The 17,966-nt window shown below is 44.0% G+C and overlaps 2 protein-coding genes across 7 annotated transcripts; one reads left to right on the top strand and one right to left on the bottom strand.

Annotated features, from left to right (window-relative positions):
- The first annotated feature begins 3,671 nt into the window (after positions 1-3,671).
- On the top strand, positions 3,672-14,833 carry comta (catechol-O-methyltransferase a). Of its 6 annotated transcripts, none has more exons than XM_061257686.1 (7): positions 3,672-3,745; positions 4,621-4,770; positions 8,536-8,711; positions 9,299-9,416; positions 10,025-10,218; positions 13,206-13,337; positions 13,592-14,833. In XM_061257686.1, exons 3-7 carry the CDS (start codon positions 8,541-8,543, stop codon positions 13,769-13,771), a joined length of 795 nt encoding a protein of 264 aa, XP_061113670.1. In that variant the 5' UTR covers positions 3,672-3,745; positions 4,621-4,770; positions 8,536-8,540; the 3' UTR covers positions 13,772-14,833. The 6 variants fall into 6 exon arrangements, with proteins under 6 accessions (XP_061113670.1, XP_061113666.1, XP_061113668.1 ...); XM_061257682.1 differs by lacking the exon at positions 3,672-3,745 and adding an exon at positions 3,975-4,171; XM_061257684.1 differs by lacking the exon at positions 3,672-3,745 and adding an exon at positions 4,245-4,354.
- On the bottom strand, positions 14,527-17,729 carry abt1 (activator of basal transcription 1). The gene is made up of 4 exons (XM_061257680.1): positions 17,571-17,729; positions 16,513-16,799; positions 15,898-16,073; positions 14,527-15,583 (listed from the first exon to the last, which is right to left on the bottom strand). The coding sequence occupies exons 2-4, from the start codon at positions 16,796-16,798 to the stop codon at positions 15,203-15,205; spliced, it is 843 nt and encodes a 280-aa protein (XP_061113664.1). The 5' UTR covers position 16,799; positions 17,571-17,729; the 3' UTR covers positions 14,527-15,202.
- Between the last annotated feature and the right edge of the window lie 237 nt (positions 17,730-17,966).

A 17,966-nucleotide genomic window follows, 5' to 3' on the forward strand; every position in this document is an offset into this window, starting at 1 on the left:
GTGTATATGTGTGTGTGAGTGTGTTTGTGTGTGTGTGAGTGTGTGTGTGTGAGTGTGTTTGTGTGTGTGTGTGTGTGTGTGTGTGTGAGTGTATGTGTGTGTAGAGGTAGATTTGCTGTACTGCCAAGAAAGAGAAATAGGAGAAACGGAAACCTGGACCCCCCACCCCCACACACACATTCACATGCATACACTCACACACACGCATACATACACACTCACACGCACACACCCACTCTCACACACACCCCAAACCTATTGGAGCTGTACATGGCATGGCGGTGGACCTCCAGGATGACTCATGACTCTGGCACGTCTTTCAATTCCCAGCTGCCTGCTCTCAGCTTATTGGAAATACAGACCCTGCTGCAGGGTCGGCTACCAGCCTTCAGAGGCCCTGGGCTACATGTTCTTTCGAGGCTCCCTCCCTGAGATGTATCCTGCCAAGGCCCCGGGGTGGAGGGTTATGACTGCGGACATGGGGGTGTGGGAGGTGTGGGGGGGGGTTGGTGGGGGGGGGGGGGGGGGTGTGGAGGCTGGTGAGGGAGATGAGGCCTCTGGCGATCGCCTGTGATCGCCGAGAGCCAGCTCTGGCCTACTGGAGAAAAATGCTGTCTAATTCAAAGCTAAAGGGTCACAGGAGAGTACAGACTTACAAACAGTTTTAAAGGAACACTGAGCTAAACTTGGGGTGGAAGACTGATTGAGAAAATAACTCTTTATGGCCTTGTTTTTGTTGCCTTTATTCTGTGAAATGTGACTCTTTTTTATCTCCAGTGAATTGCATGTCAGAGACACAAATACACAATTTAATGATTAAATAGGAATACTATGAAAACTAGCTGTAAATTCTTCCCAGATTTTGTCTATCATGAACACGTTACAAGAAGTTCCCACACACCACACTGAGTAATTACTGGGAATAAATGCCCCCAAAATACTACACACAAAAATATGATATTCCACCAAGTATCATTTAACACCTGGAATAAATCATTATGAGAAAATATATATATATATTTTTTTTAATTGATTTTCTTTTGTATTAATGTGAAAATTTGAACTGGCTCATATTAACATGAGCAAAATTCTTGAGGTCAGAAACCTGAATTCAGCATGTCCATAGCATGCCTACTTATCAGAACATAATAAATATATACCCTTAGTGGCCACAAGTGGCCGCTGTTTATTCAAATAAAAATGACTGAAAATGCCATCAGATTAGAGATTCAAAAATTTCACCCTGGGCCCTCTCTGTATGTGCTATTTGTGCGCTTCCTGAAGTGTAGGTAATTATTCCTTGTTTTAAATTATACTTTCAATCATCTCCTCTACGTCCATGTTTAGAGATTGCTATGAATAACAACTTTTCAGTATTCATACACTGGACATGAATTATTTTATTTTATTGCTTTTATTTTCTTTCATTATCAGAAATGTGCACAGTAACAAAAATATTATTTAGAATAAAGTCAAAATAGTATTCAATATATTTATAATTATAGATATATAGAATGACAAGACCAAAGACCAAGACCAAAAAAGCTGTTTTCTTTTTTTTTCCAGCAGGGAATGAAAACACAATTTACTAGACTTCAAATCTGTTAACTCAGCTTGAAATCACAATTGCAAGTGGCTGACATATTTTTATATATAGTTGAATTTTGGAGTGGGGTGAGAGAGGGGGGTCTTTGAGATTGTGGACCCCAGGGGATGGAGAGATTGCGATTGTGGATAGGGGTGGCCGGTGAGATTGTGATCTCCATACTTGGCTTCAGTGTGGTCTCTGTCCAGGCTCCCCCTGTCTTCTCCTAATATGACCCTTGAGCTTGGGGGGTGTATCGCTGCACTAATGAGAAGCATCACACTTTCATTTCTCTCTTCCCTTTATGGTGGGTGGACACACTGCATGTACATACAGTTCCCTCCCAAAGTATTGGAACAGTTGGATTGATTTGTTTGTTTTTGCTATACACTGAAGACAATTGAGTTTGAGTTCAAAAGATGTACATGAGATGACAGATCAGAATTTCAGCTTCAGATTTCAGATTTTTATTTTTTATCTAGATTTGTTAACTTAGAACACATCACCTTTTGTATCAGACCATCCAAAATGTATGTGAGAAAACATATTGGAATATGTGACTGACAGGTGTTTCTTGTTGCCCAGATGTGTCCTTTTAGATTGATTGGTTAAACAATAAATAGTTCTGAATGTCCACTCTTGGTTTTAGCCTTGGGTTTTGCCAAGAAGACTGAATTTATGTTATTAAAGATAAACCAACATGAAAACCAGAGAGCTGTCTTCGGGAGAAAGCAAGCCATTTTGAAACTTATAAAACAGGGGAAATCGGTCAGAGCCATTTCACAAGCATTGGGGATAGGTTGTACAACAACATGGAATGTCCTGAAAAAGAAAGAAACTGCTGTAATTCTGAGCAACAGACATCGAACAGGTCAACCAAAGAAAACAACAGCAGTTGAAGACCACAAACAATCTCCACAGGTCAGGGGGGAAAGTATCTCAATCAACTAGAAAGGAAATAAAAGCTGAAATTCTGAATTCTGAATTGCTGTTCCAATACTTTTGGAGGGGACTGTACTCATTATCACAACTATGTTGTTATTTTCAGGTTGTGTGGCCCAGTCTATAGGGCAGCTGGTTCATAAACCCCTCCTGTAATAGCTGAATAGCTACAAAAAATATAAAAGGAGAGCAAACTGTCCACCGAATGTAGAATCCTAGATCCTGTTGGAAAAGCAAAGATGGCAATAACAGCCGAATATGTCGTAATTATATGGTAGGACTACAATGCTGCGTAAACTAGACAGGGAGGGAACAGGTTAGCGTTTTGAAAGGGCACGCTTCCTCAGAGAGCGGTTACCTCAAAGCCTGTATCTCGTGTGCCTGTGTGATGTGGATTACCAATGGCAGGTACAGAGGGCAATGTGCACAATGCAGAGCCCTTAAACTGCAGCTCGGCTCGACAATGGCCCAGAGAACCCTGCCATAAGACCGAGAATCTGTTAACCCTCTGAGGTCGACACCAACAAGTTCAGATCAACTCTCCTTTCTATTTGGATGATTCACTTTGTGAGATTTTAACATACAGATGCAACGAACATATTTACAGAAACCTTAGAATCTTGACTTCGCGATGCATTAATTGACATAATATTAATAAATTAGTAAAATTAGTAAATACGTTTTAAATTAGACGAATAATTCTTTACTCATTAATATGTGAGTTTCGCTCAGCACGAATTCCGCTCATTCAAATTGAAATGAGGTGATAATTATTATCTGGCAGGGGAGGGGCGACGGCATGTGCGAGAACACCAACTGTAAATCACAATACGACAGTGGCGTCTCGTGAGCTCAGAATTGGTGGGGCGCAAAACTTTTCTATAAATTAATCATTGACCTCATCCCGTTTTCATTCAATTATTTTGAATAACAAACGTTTCAATGATGGGGCTAATCAATTAACCACTAAGTAGCCTAGCCAACACACTCAAAAAAATGCATCACTCTGTTATCAACCGCGTTAGCTTTTTTCGAGATAACACTTGTACTTTTGATTTATTTTATATTTTTAATTGGATTTGCTACAATATTTTGTCATCTTTTGATACCCAAGACATAGATCAGGGGTCGGCAACCCTGGCTCTGTAGAGGCGCAGGGTGTGCTGTTTTTTGTTTTCGCCTTAATACCAGCAACCGATTCAGAAGAAATCAGGTGAGGTGAGTTAACTGTGTAATCGACTGCTTTAATAAATCAATTAAGTAAAAACTACTATTTACAATTTGTGTTATTCTAGAGCAATTTACAACCAACATATGATTCTGACCTACTTATTGTTGCCTTATTATTGTAGCTGAGTTTGTGCTGAAAACAAAGATATGAAACACTTTGGAATCACTGTATATAAAATTGATTAAAATGACACAAATGTCAGAGCATGACAGTCAACAGTTTTTCCTCATTTTGCCCTCATACCCCAGACTAGGACTGACTCCAATGGCTTGTCATTATTAAACATTAACAGATGTCCACATCCTAGTCAGCCACACTTTGATATGTGGTACAATACTGTAACTGCAAACAGCAGCAGTACTGCTTCTGCTGAATATGTGCATCAGGGAAAATGGTGAATGAGAAAAGAAAGGGTTCGTTTGTGGTTTTTCCTGATGCTATCTTTACAATCTGTATGTGCTTGTGTGTGGGGGAGAGAGCGATAGAGAGGGAGGGACGAGAGAGAGAAAAGCGAGGGATTATAGCACAATTGGCTGAAGAGGGATTATAAATGCAGGCTGGCAGGCTGTGGCTCTAGCTCTTTTCCCTCTATGTGGGTATGTGTGTGTCAGCGGTCTGCGTGGACATACATCTGACTTTCACCTACAGCCACACATTCCTTTCAGTCCAAATCAAAGCAGTAGGGAGAGAGAGAGAGAGAGCGAGAGAGCGTCCATGAGAGAGCAGCAATTGGTTTGAAAAATGTGTGTATGTGCTTGTGTGTGAGAGAGCGTGAGCGAGAGAGAGAAACAGAGAGAGAGTGTGTGCATGAGAGGACAGCAATTGGTTTGAAAATATGTGCATATGCTTGTGTGTGAAATAGAGAGAGACAGAGAGAGAGAGAAAGGGGCGGAAGAGAAGGAGTGAGACTGCGCTCGAGTGTGAGGGCTGAAGCTGAGACGGAAAGAAGACAGGGAGTCGGGAAAAGAAGGAAGAATTTCACCACGGAGCCTGAAAACAGCTGCAACAAAAAGTAAGACATTTTTAGTTAATGCTCTGTATATCCTGTTTCATAATTTATGTTTTGTTCAGCCTGTAACGCTTTGCTAAATGCAGTGGTCATATAGTTCAGACTTTGTGTGTTCTGTTTTCATTGTTTGGTTGAATTCAAAATACTCGCCATAAAAACTACAGTGTAGAAAGATTTGCCATGCATAGCCAACTGTGCATAGCCCATCAGTCTGAAGGCTCACTTGTGTATTTTACTAGATCGTTTATGTGTGTCCACAGTAAACACAAAGGAGGATCCAAAACCAGTAAAACTAATATTTCCTAGTTCAACACATTCTACGGTGAAGAATTAAGACGCAACTATAAAAATATAGAAAGCAAAATGAAACATTTTTTTATTAGTTTTTGTTGATGAAAGCAGCTAACATAATTGACAGTGTGTTTTACACAGGCATGTAGTAATGTGATGTACTTATTTGAGTATGCCATCCAAATTTATTGACAACATCTTTAATATTTCCCCTGTGGGCCTTGACCAAAACACTCCCTGGGCATTGATAGAGATCAATAATACTCTTTATGCTGTATGCTTTATGACTGAAAGCATGTATGCGATAAACTGTTCACTGTCTGTCAGCAGCTGCTTTTATCTTCCCTTTGTTATTGGATTTCCCTGCCCTCTGTAGAGAGATAGCATCTTTAATTAAACCCCACTGTGGCATCGTACAGATACCGCTGCTTCAATAGGCCCATTGCTTCATCCCATCTGTGTCCCCCGCTGACAACACTGGGAGATGCTTCGTATTCTCATAGCCAGTGTGGAGGCCTGGATTCACGAGTGTCAGATATGTTCTGTGGCTAAGCTAATGTGTGAGTGATAGACCCATCTGTTGGGGATTACCAAGGCCTTAGTGGTCGGACAGCAATGCAGCACACTTTTCAAATAACTGTGCAATGTGTTAGTAACTACAGAGAGATTCATAAAATGGTCAACTTACAGAGTCTGTTTTACTAGGACCAGCATCATGTGCAAAACTTTTGCATGGGCTAAAAGGTTATGCATGTGCTACAGGTCTTATAGTGATATGCCATGACCTACAGAGGAATACTACAAAACATTCATGGCAGCTCAATATTGGCGTTCAAAGGTATGGAATATAACCAAACCATTTTGGAAATGTTGGCAGAGGCTACAAGGAAAACATTTCCCAGAAGAGAGTATGAATCAGCTCTTTGCATCAGACTATTTGCATAGTTTAAGTTCCATATACTTGGATCTGCCAGGCTGGGCCACTGGAGCAATATTCTCTAAGACTGTCACATTAGGTAAATCAGGGCTTTAAAGGATCATAGGGAGGGTTTTAGCTTAGTCTAATCAACTGTAAGTCATTTTGTATAAAAGCGTCAGCGAAATGACATTATTATTATCCATATTATGCAATAGTGACTCCACTGGTCTGTTGGGCTCCAGTGATCTGGAGTCTGTCTGTACGAGTTGTTGGAGGATTTAAAGTAGCTGAAGATAATTATTAGATTTTTCATTCCTGACTTTGGAGCCAAAAAAATGTTTCTAAAGGGTGACTAGTAAGGAAATAATTGTTGGGAGCCCCAGTTATGGCTGGGAATTCAAAACTGGGGAGAGAAATTCAGAATAAAAAAAATATATATGATGACGAGAAAATAAGTGAATATGTATCAGATTGCATTTCTGCACCCTACGGTGTGCTGTACAAGCTTTGTGGATATCCAGCAATCCTGTCAGCATACCACAAGGCATGCGGCGGCAACACAACAGAATTGAACATGATTATAGTCCTTGGATCCTTTGCATAGCTATTTGACAAGAAAATTGAACAGACTCCCTCTAGGAAACGGGGAACTGTGACAAAATGACCAAATAGGAAAGCTTATTCCAGTTTTGGATTCAAATATGCTTCTGTGCTCGATCCATGTAGCCTGGTACAACTGAACCAACCAAGGGGACCAGAAGGTGGAGTTTGCAGTTTAAGAGTAAAGCACAGTACAAGCGTAGAGAAGTATTTGAATGTATTTGACCCTGATCTGTTTCTGCTCCACTCTCCCATCCTCCCTCCAGCCGTTCGACGGTTAATAATGTATGTTTATGTGTAGCCGCTGGGCCCGTGGCCATACCATACCCAAGCACAGGAACAAGAATTTCCTCTCTGCACATCTTTCTTTCCTTTACAAAGAAAAATAAAAAACACTGAATTGGCTGAACTCCTTGTCCAGGGATCAAGAGCTGTCTGACTCTACATTGTCAGACCTCCTTTCTGCCACACCATTTTACTGCCAAAGCTTTATTGGCAAAGCGCCTGGCTTCTTGCTCAGGAGTTTATTTGTAGTCATACAAAAGTTGTTATGTGTGATTGTAACCTGGCCTGACCAGTAAGGGGGGGGGGGGGGGGGGTAATGAAGAGGGGGGGGGGGGTGATAGGGGTTAAGTAATGAGGGAGGATAGTATAAACTGGACTAACAGCTGAGAAAGACCAGGATAAGGCACTCGGCTGTAGCGGTTTGAGTGTTTCATTAGCTGGATTTTAAACACGCATCTCATTACCCCCCACACAAAGGAAGAAAGGTAGTCGACGGCAACAACCCAGAAAAAAAAAGTAATTAATGGAAATAATGGCGGGGTGTGCCATGAAATGCATTCATACGTTCAATCTGGCTTAGCCCTGCCTGACAAAAGGCTTCCCTTTTCTCTCATTTTTAATGAATGTGGTTTTATTAACTGGAAGGACATTTACCTGTGGTACTACAGCCTGCAACCCTATGGCATAGCCATGTGGGTGGAATTAGCATGGGATAATGTAGTCATGCAGTTGCCATAGCGATCACATTAGTCATTATAATCCTGATTTTGAAAAAGCCACAAAATATTTGTCAAAGGAAAGGTCAATAAGGTGACTTGACACTTCAGTGTTTTCAACGTAATTCGTTTAGCTTCACTGTATCCCCACAGTCTAACCAAATATTACTCCTCCATTCTTATTAAACTAAACAATATAAATTAGTTTTTGCAAGCAATTTCTAATAAACATCAGATATATATATATTTTTAAAAAAAGCATTTTACATGTAAATAAGCAATTTGTCGACCACACAAATATATTAAGGAAACAAATCGTCGCCAGTCGTGAGCCCCTAGACTCAGTGCCCAGTTATGTGCCATTGACCGCCTAGGGCATGTTCCTCAAATCATAGTCCTTGAAGGGCGAGAACTGCTGGTTTTCCACCTCCCTTTACCTGGGATTGAGGTGTGAATACCGTCTGGCCAATCAGTAGCACTTTTAGGTTAATTACCTGGCAGGAAAGAAAACTTGGGGTGGAGTTGGATTTGGGGACCAGATTTGACTATCCATGGCCTAGGGCAGGGGTCGGCAACCCTGGTCCTGGAGAGCCGCAGGGTGTGCTGGCTTTCTTTGTTACGTGGCATGTATGGCATGGCATACGTTACATGTAATGTAATGTAATGTAATGTAATGCATTAATGGATCAATGAAAGCAGTTGATTACACAGTTAACTCACCTCACCTGGTTTCTTGGGTCTCAATCGGTTGCTTATTTTAAGGTGGAGACGAAAGCCAGCACACTCTGCGGCTCTCCAGGACCAGGGTTGCCGACCCCTGGCCTAGGGTATGCACATTAACACCCCTTCTACCACAGTGGAGGGAACTATCCAGTGCGATCAGCAGGTGAAGCGGTTGGAATGCCCTGGCTGGCACATGATTGGTTAGCACAGGTGTAACTCCTCCCCCTCTCTCAGGCAGAATGTGGCAGGACTTCCTGTGGGTGTGTGTTGGAGGAGCAGCAGTCCTGTATGCGCTGTACTCCTGGCTGATCCCCGCGGCTGTGCAGTATAATGGCTGGTGGGCTCTCCTGTGGCACGACCTCATCGTGGAGCGCATGCTTGACGCCCTCATGGGCTCCACGCGACCCCAGGTGACCTCTCTCTCTCTCTCTCTCTCTCTCTCTCTCCCTCTCCCTCTCCCTCTCCCTCTCCCTCTCCCTCTCCCTCTCCCTCTCCCTCTCCCTCTCCCTCTCTCCCTCTCTCCCTCTCTCCCTCTCTCCCTCTCTCCCTCTCTCCCTCTCTCTCCATCTCCATCTCCATGTGTCTGTGCAACAGTTCAGCATTGGTTTTTGAGCCACCTCCAGTGCTTGATTTGAATAACACAAAGTTTTCATGTGAGGGAGGCCCAAGTGCTTCAGAGGTCCCGCCCCCCTCCCAAAATGGAGGGAGTGATTCTGGCGGGATATGTGTTGCGTTGGCGGACCACAAACTGTAAATACATATGTACTGTATATGCAACCTCCCTTCAGTACTGTAAATATTTGTCTAAGTATGTGCCCCCTCACTAGTACTGTAAACTACCACTACCTTTCTTCAGTACCGTAAATACTTGTGTATGAGCTACCTGGCTTCAGTACTGTAAATACTTGCTACCTTCAGGTTCATTAACACAGTGTGAGGGCGTTGGAGTGAGACCACACTGCTCTGAACAACGTCTGTTTTTCACCATGCCGTCTAGCGCCTCCTACGTGCGGTGCAGAAAAATTCCACGCGGGGAGACCCCCAGAGCGTCATCTCTGCAATCGACCACTTCTGCCGACATAAGGAGTGGGCCATGAACGTAGGCGATGAGAAAGGTACTTCAACATCTTTTTTTATTTACACATTTTCAAAGATGAGGATTCTCCTCTTACCCAGATTCCCTTGCAAACAGTGTTTTATGGGAGGATGCGTCAATAACGAGCTCCTTCAACTGTAGCCGTCTCTATTCTGGTAAATGGCCTTCAGTCTTATCATACTACCTTGCACAAAATGTGAAGTGAAGGATTCCTGTCTGCGAGGTCAATAAAACCACTGCATGAGTGCACAGCAGGAGAGAGAGAGAGAGAGACAGAGAGGGAGGGAAAGAGAGGGAAAATGAGAGAGAGATAGATGCAGAGGGAGAGAATGGAAAATGGAAATGGAGTTTGATGCATTAAAATAGACAGAGAATAGACCAAGATATACAAATACAGGTGATAAAAGTTTCCATGCACCTCATATTATTGTGTCAGCCTGGCTCAAAGGCACACAGCATACGTTTAAAAGTTGCAGACCTAGGGGGGCATTGAGAGTTGAAGGTTTAGTGCAGTTCCAGACTGGGGACGGGTGGGTGGGGGTGGACTGAGAGCGTGTGGACTGAGAGCACTCGCAGGGGTGAAAAAAGCCAGACTTCATGGGTCCATTCTCCCGGGCGTTCCTCTAGGCTCCATCCTGGACGGCGTGGTGAGCGAGGTGAACCCCAGCACTGCTCTGGAGCTGGGGACGTACTGCGGGTACTCCACGGTCCGCATCGCGCGCCTGCTGCCCCCGGGGAGCCAGCTCATCACGCTGGAGTTCAACCCAGCGTACGCGGCTGTGGCCAAGCAGGTCATCGCCTGGGCGGGCCTCCAGGACAAGGTGAGGAGGATAAACAGGGACTGGGGATAATACACAGGCACTTAGAGACGAAGACTGAAGTGTGAGGACTGTTAGTCGTTTGGATCAACCCTTTCTAAACTTTTAAAGAGGAATGATGATTTTGACAGTTATGTCATGACTTTATTCTCCTGCTGCTATCAGCAGTTACATTATCAGTGAAGGCAAGTGAGCCTGTGGCAGCCATACAACATACAACAGCCCTTCAATACCCCCATTACCATGTTTCCTGTGGAGTGTAGTCACCGACACATCCACACCTGTCAGACGTGTTTGGGGGATATTTCTTCGGTTCGCCTAACGTTTTTTTTGTTTTTTGGAGCAGGGGAGACTTATCTTATCTATAGTTGATTTTACAGACTTTTTATTTTTATTTTTATTTTTATAGAGATTATTAGTTGTTTTTAAGCGTGGTTTATTGAGCATTGTGTGCACTGAGCTTTTTGTGTGGATTTTCCTACCTGCTGCCGCCCGTCTAACCCGCCGTTTCGGTCATCCATATTCGGATCACCTGCACTCCTGGTTTACTTCAACGTCCACCATGCTCCAGCTCATGTCTCGGCCAGCGCTGTTGTAAGGTATTTCCCTGGGCAGTTTTTCAGCTGTCCCCGGTGCGGTTAGGCCTCGTTGCCTGGGACCGCTACCTCCACAGTAGCCAGCCCTTTCAGTTATTAAACAACTTGGACTTCTACGCCGACTTCGTTACACGCATAGAAGCTCCCGTCAAAAGTTTGTCTACTCCCAGCCTGGTCATTCAATTCCTTCCATCTGCTCTGCTGCACGCTCTGCCGCACCTCGCAAACGTCATCAGAACATGCCTTTCTACAATTACTGGACTGCCTAAACCTCACTCAACATGTCAACGTCCCAACACACAACAGGGGGCACACATTAGATCTGGTCATCACTGACTCTGCCCCCATCAGCAATCTCCTTGTGTATGACCTGGGTGTGTCTGATCACAGGGTCATTGCACTGGAGCTGCCATTTCCACCCCCTCACACCAAGCCCAAGCGCCAAATCTCTTTCAGGAACATCAAAAACATTAACACAGACGCTTTAATTTTGGACCTCCAGCACCTCTCCTCTGCAAAAAAAAATGCGAAAAATGAAGGCAACTGGGCATGTCCTTGAGCGACGCCTCAAGGCCACAGGCCTCACCGTCCACAAAATGGCCTACAAAGACCATCAAAAGGCCTATTCGAAATCCCTCAGAGACGCACAGTCACAGTTTTATTCCAACTTAATTAACAATAGCCCTGGCAACTCCAAGCAGCTATTTTCCACAATAAACCAACTACTCAAACCGCAAACTCCCACACACACAGACATCACAGAGGAACAGTGCAATAACTTCATTACCTTTTTCAGAAACAAAGTCGACACCATCCGGTCCCATCTCATCAGCCCCTCCACTCCACCTGCCCCCACTGCCATCCCACAGCCAGGGATCTCCCAGCCTCTCTGCTGTTTCTCCAACATCACACAGCGAGAGGTTGAGGACACCATCAATACGATGAAATCCTCCACCTGTGCCCTGGACCCCGTTCCCACCGCTCTGGTTAAATCAAGCATTTGTGCCATAAGTCCCCTGATCACCAAAACCATAAACCTTTCCCTCCAGTCTGGCCAATTTCCTTCCATTGCTACGCTGATGACACACAACTGTACCTTAAGACTGACTCACCCCCTCTGCAGCTCCACCATCACCATCTCCATCATCCACACTCACTACCTGCCTGGAGGAGATAAAGGCGTGGATGAAATCAAACTTTCTACAACTCAACAGCTCCAAAACCGAAGCCATCCTAATTGGCACCCCCCACCAGGTCCATTCATCCTCCATAACCAGCATCTCTTTCTCCGGTCAAGACCTTCCCCTCTCATCCATAGTCACCAACCTGGGTGTGAAAATTGACCCTCACCTAAACTTTGAGGCCCACACTAAACACCTGTGCAAAACCTCCTTTTTCCACCTCAGGAACATTGCCAAACTCCGTCCCACACTCACCCTCCCAGATGCAGAAAAACTTGTCCACGCCTTTGCCTCCTCCAGGCTGGATTACTGTAATGCACTTCTCATCGGGATCCCTAGCAAGAGCCTCCTGAGGCTCCAATACATCCAGAACAGCGCTGCTAGGATCCTGATGAGAGTGCGTAAGTACGACCACATCACACCGATCCTCCACTCACTTCACTGGCTCCCCATCACCTCCCGGACTGAATACAAAATATCCCTTCTGACCCATCAGTGCATCCATGGAAATGCCCCTCCCCTATCTCAAAGAACTCCTCACCCCAGAACCCTCCACTCGAAGCCTTCGCTCTGCCAACACCAACCGCCTCCGTCCCCACAAGACCAAGCTCTGCACCATGGGCGACCGAGCCTTCTGCTCAGCTGCTCCCCGCCTGTGGAATGCCCTCCCTGACTACCTGAGAGCACCACAGACCACTGATGCTTTTAAAAGAGGACTGAAAACCTACCTCTTTACCAAAGCTTTTTCTTAGTTTTTACATTTTATACATGCCTTTGGGTGTTTTATCCCTGTTTTTACCCTGTAGCACTTTGAGATTTGGTCTCCAAATAAAGTGCACTACAAATAAAATGCATTATTATTATTATTATTATTATTATTATTATTATTATTTCTTAATTATTGCAGGAATTCTTTGGTCGTCAACTGTAGAGGTCTTCCTTGGCTTGCCGGCCCATTTGCAATTACTGAGCTCACCAGTGCTCTCTTTCTTCTTAATGATGTTCCACACAGTTTATTTTGGTAAGCCTATTGTTTGGCCTATGTGACAGGGCTACGACACATCCTTGAGCAACTGCACTGCCAGAACACAAATTGCCATGCCATGTTTCGCGGGTATATAGAACGGCCCGCGAGTTTTATGTGCAATAAGGAATGGATATGTTTGATATCACAGATCTTGACCTATCATTGACAGTGTTGATGTGTTGGCAGGTTCAGCTGGTTGAAGGGCCTTCTGGAGACCTGATTCCCCAGATGAAAGAGCTCTTTGGGGTGAAGTCTTTTGACTTGGTTTTCATAGACCACTGGAAGGACCGCTACCTTGCTGATGCCCAACTGCTTGAGGTATGTACAGTATCCACAGTCGTTACATGTAGTCACAAGCTCAGTGTTGCCAGGGTTAGCTGGCTGGAGATTTGAGATCAAATCAGGAAGCAACTTTCTTTTTCGTGAGATGTGTACAGGTAGCATGAGACAGAGCCTAAAGTGTTCATCTAAAGAGCTGGCAACCCTGCAAGTTAGACACCAACACTGTCTGTTACACACACAAGACCTCATGTCCAATCTAAACTCAGCCCTGTGTCCTTCTGTCCGTCCAGGAGTGTGGCCTGCTCAGGAAAGGTAGTGTGCTGCTGGCGGACAACGTCATCTGTCCCGGGACCCCCGAATACCTGGAGTACGTCCGAAACAGCCCCCGCTACGAGAGTCGTTACTTCAAATCCCACCTGGAGTACACCCAGGCGGAGGATGGGCTGGAGAAATCCGTCTTCCTGGGATAGAGGGAGAGAAACACGGCCACATCCCACGCGTCCTACGGTTTACAGAAGCAAGAAGGCTCTCCTGCTTCAGGATTAGCAGAAGCGCTAACTGCAGTGCTCCTGTGGCCTATATACACACTCAGCGAGCACTTTTCGACTTATTTCTTAGACATAAGTGATTCTGCTACTGTAGCCTATCCACTTAGAGGTTTGACGTGTTGTGTGTTCGGAGTGAATTCTACGGTTGTAATGCGTGGTTATTTGCGTTACTGTCACCTTTCGACCAGTCTGCCCCTTCTCCTCTGACCTCTCTCATTAACAACACGTTTCTGCCCGCAGAACTGCTGCTCACTGGATGTTTTTTGCACCATTCTCTGCAAACTCTAGAGTCTGTTATACGTGAAAATCCCAGGAGATCAGCAGTTTCTGAGATACTCAAACTCATCAACAATCATTTCATGTCACTTAGATCACATTTTTCCTCATTTTGACATTTGGTCTGAACAACAGCTGAACCTCTTGACCACGTCTGCAAGCTTTTGTTACTTAGTTGTCGCCACGATTGGCTGATTAAATATTTGCATTAACAAGCTAATGTACAGGTCTACCTAATAGTGTAGATATTACAAAATATCATGTCAGTTCAAGATGGACAGGCAACATTAGAGTGACTCAATATTTGAAGTCTGCTACTGAAGGAAAGGTGAATTGGATTATAATGTGCAATATGACTAAAGAAAACTGAACTAATCTGAAAGTAGAAAGCCCAGAGGGAGTTTTTGTTGCATACAATCTATATTTTTTATTGGATTTTAGGCATCATGTACAATTTACAAAGAACCATCAGCTGCATTAGTATACATTTGTACATACTACTCACTACATACAACCCATAAAACACGATAAAAATGTTATGTATATTTCTTGTGAATAATTTCAGTGTCTGAGATTTCATGAACCAAAAACAGTGCCAATGTATACTTACTTTCCCTTTGTGATTGCGTTTTATATGGGGTTTTAATAAATGCTTAGACATTTGAAAGATAAAACCTTAAAAAGTAATAAATATTACAATTTGTGAAATTTTGTTTCCTTTCCCATTACAGTATATCAAACAGAACAGATCCAAATGAGGCTGTATTAAGGAATGTTTACCATTTCATCACTGATACATTAAGTATAAAGAGCATGATGATGACTGCATCCATTTGAGGATAGTAATCCACAAGATCAGACCTTTTCTACTCTTGTAGAAAAGCAAACCTTAGTGTAATCATATGCAAAAATTATGAAACACTATTTATCCGATTCAGTTTTAGTAAGGCATGGTTTTGATAAGTCTTTATCAGTAAAACCCAACACAGCCTACGATAACAGAAGTTCATACACTGTCTGTATTTCAAAAAAAGGAAAACAAATGTAAATATTTTATGAACTGAAAAGTTCAGAAAGTCAGTCTTTGGGCGCTGAGCTGTTGAAGATCTTGGCCAGCAGGGAGACGTTGGACTGGGACTTCTCCTGGATGAGCCGGGCCTTGTCCTGGGCTTTCCTCAGGTTCTTGTTGGACAGAGTGTGTTTGCCGAGGCGCCTCTGGCGGATCTCGTCCTCGGTACGTCGCTGCGTGAAGTCCCAGGTCTTCTCCTCCACAGCCTCGCCCTTCCTCTGCCTCTTCTTCCTCAGCTTGTCCAGGTTCTGGCTCTTCTCTACGTTGGCCAGGTAGAAGTTGGTCTCGCGCTTGGCCTGGGAGATCTCGGTCCTCATTCGCTGCTGCCGCACTGTCTGCTCATAGGCCAGCCGCTCGCTCAGGTGACACCAGTGAAACCTGTGCAGGTACTACAGAGCAGACCTCGGTCAAATGCGTGACGGTTTCTGATACTACTTTTCTGTGCTCAATTGATCTTGCCTGGTGCACCTTGAGGCAAACAAGAGGACCAGAAGGCAGGGTCTGCACTTTTCGGTTTAATCGAATTTCCAATTACCGAAATGAAGATGATAAAGTTTAAATAGTTTTTACTTTGTTGTTTGATATGATTTAATTCATCCCCATGTACGTATTCACTGCTTTAAAAGAACAGTGTATGCAGAGTTTCCACTGAAATAAATGGATATTTGAAAGCAGGTTAAAAAGACAAAGAAAGCTCCTGTACCTTGATGCACCAGAGGTCATCGCTGAAATGGTTTCTCTTGCGGGCGCCCATGGGCGTGTTGTGAAGGCTGGCAGCCACTTTCTTGGCCAATCGCTTGTCTCGGAACTCGACCCAGCCTTCCGTGAAGCTGCGTGCCTTGCTGCCCGTCTTCTTCTTCTTCCTCTTTATCGAGTGGTCTGAGAGAGAGCCGTTACAGCAAGCATTAACAGCCAACAGTTACCTCTGCGTTTAAATCAGGGCCGAAGTATAGTCTTGTAAAAATAAATAAATAAATAAAGTTTAATGCAATTATACACAACAGCTTCAAGTCTGACTCGAGTTGTTTTTGCTACGGCCCTCCTGTTTTAAACAAAACGGTTGGACACATTATCAGTGTAAGGCATGGGGTCCCCTTTTTGAGGAAGGTTGTCTGTAAATCTTGCACGTTGAATATCACAAGAACCCAACTATAATAAAGCAATGATGCATGAGAGATATATCAGCAATATAGTCATGGCTACAGGGTGTGGTAAGGCATGAAGCATGTGTGTGGGTGGGTGGGGTGTTGTTGGGGTCCCCTATATTTGGTGTTGCATCAGTTTGGGAACCCCTGGTGTATGGCTCTTAACGGCTTACCCTCAGGCTGCAGGAATATCCTCCCGATCTCCCCATAGCAACTGAGCATGTTCCGCATGTGCTTGGGCCTCAGCCGCGGAGGAATGTGGCCCAAATACACGATCCCAGGGGTAGTCTTCTTTTTCGTGGACTTCTCCTCATCGTTTTCCTCCTCAGCCTCTACACCGTCTTCACTCCCTCCATCCTGGAGTTCTTCAGTCACTCCTTCCCCCATCTCTCCGGAGGAGTCATTCACCATGTCCTCTCCCACCTCCAGCTTGGTAACCTCCTCTTCTTTGTCTGACATTCTTTAACACAAAACACAGAAGGGGATTAAAGGGCATTTTTTTTTATTACTTGACCCCCATCTCCATGTGTATCCCGTGTGTGTACTCAATCATACCGCTACGACCTCCTCTATTAGATCAGCACACCTGTCAATATGATGCAAAGCCGATGCTAGATTTCACTCTACAGGCCAGCTCTCGGAGACATTTGAGTCGGAGGACACTTCGGAGTATTTGAGCTATGAACTGTCCCAACTTAACGGAGGGTCGAGATTGCGCGATCACACACGGACGACCCCATCCCGACAATGCTAGCTACGGCACTACTGCACCGGCATAGACCCGATCCGACACGCAACCGTGGGTCCCAATTACCACAACAATCTGTTAAGAGATCCAGCTGCCCAAATTATAACATTGGGGAACGTAACAATATGACATTACAATAGCAGCTACTGGACAACTGTACATTCACTACTTTATATATATAAAAAGAAACCTTTATTTGTAGACATATATTCTGCTGCTGTAGCCTATCCACTTAAGAGGCTTGATGCGTTGTGTGTTCAGAGTGCATAGTACTTGCAGCTAAAATCACGTTCAACAAATTCACAGAACTTACACTATATCTAACTTAACGTTACTGTACCTTAAAACAGACAGGCTGGAAGTAACGCTAAAGATAGACACGAGCAGCTTAATACCACAAACATACTGATAACGAAATTAATACTTTATATTTGCCGATTATATTACCTATCGGTGAATATAGTTTAGCTAGGATTGTCTTACCGTGCTTAAAGGCAATACTTCGTTCTGCAATACGGTTTCTAATGCATATTTTAAAGTGTGTTAAAGCGTGTGTTTACGAAAGAGCGCTTCAGCCATGATTGCACACGTGCACAGTGTCTACTTCTTCTACTTCCTCATTGAAGATGGTTATCACACAAACTGGTCCGTTACTGCCTCCTACTGTGTTGGAGTGTGGAGACTAAATTGCACTTTAAACCCAGTTTAAACTTGTTGGCTAATTTTGTTGACCAGCTGATAGGGTTCGAGTTTCTTTGCATGTCTTTTGAAACCAGAGAGTTAGTAATTTTCCAAGTATATCACATGTACCGTTATTATGATGTAGATTTTTTTTTCTTACATCCAGGCGCCCTGAGCAGGGTAAATAAAAAGAATGTA

Source organism: Conger conger, chromosome 10 (genome assembly GCF_963514075.1).
Source record: "Conger conger chromosome 10, fConCon1.1, whole genome shotgun sequence".
Taxonomy (NCBI): domain Eukaryota; kingdom Metazoa; phylum Chordata; class Actinopteri; order Anguilliformes; family Congridae; genus Conger; species Conger conger.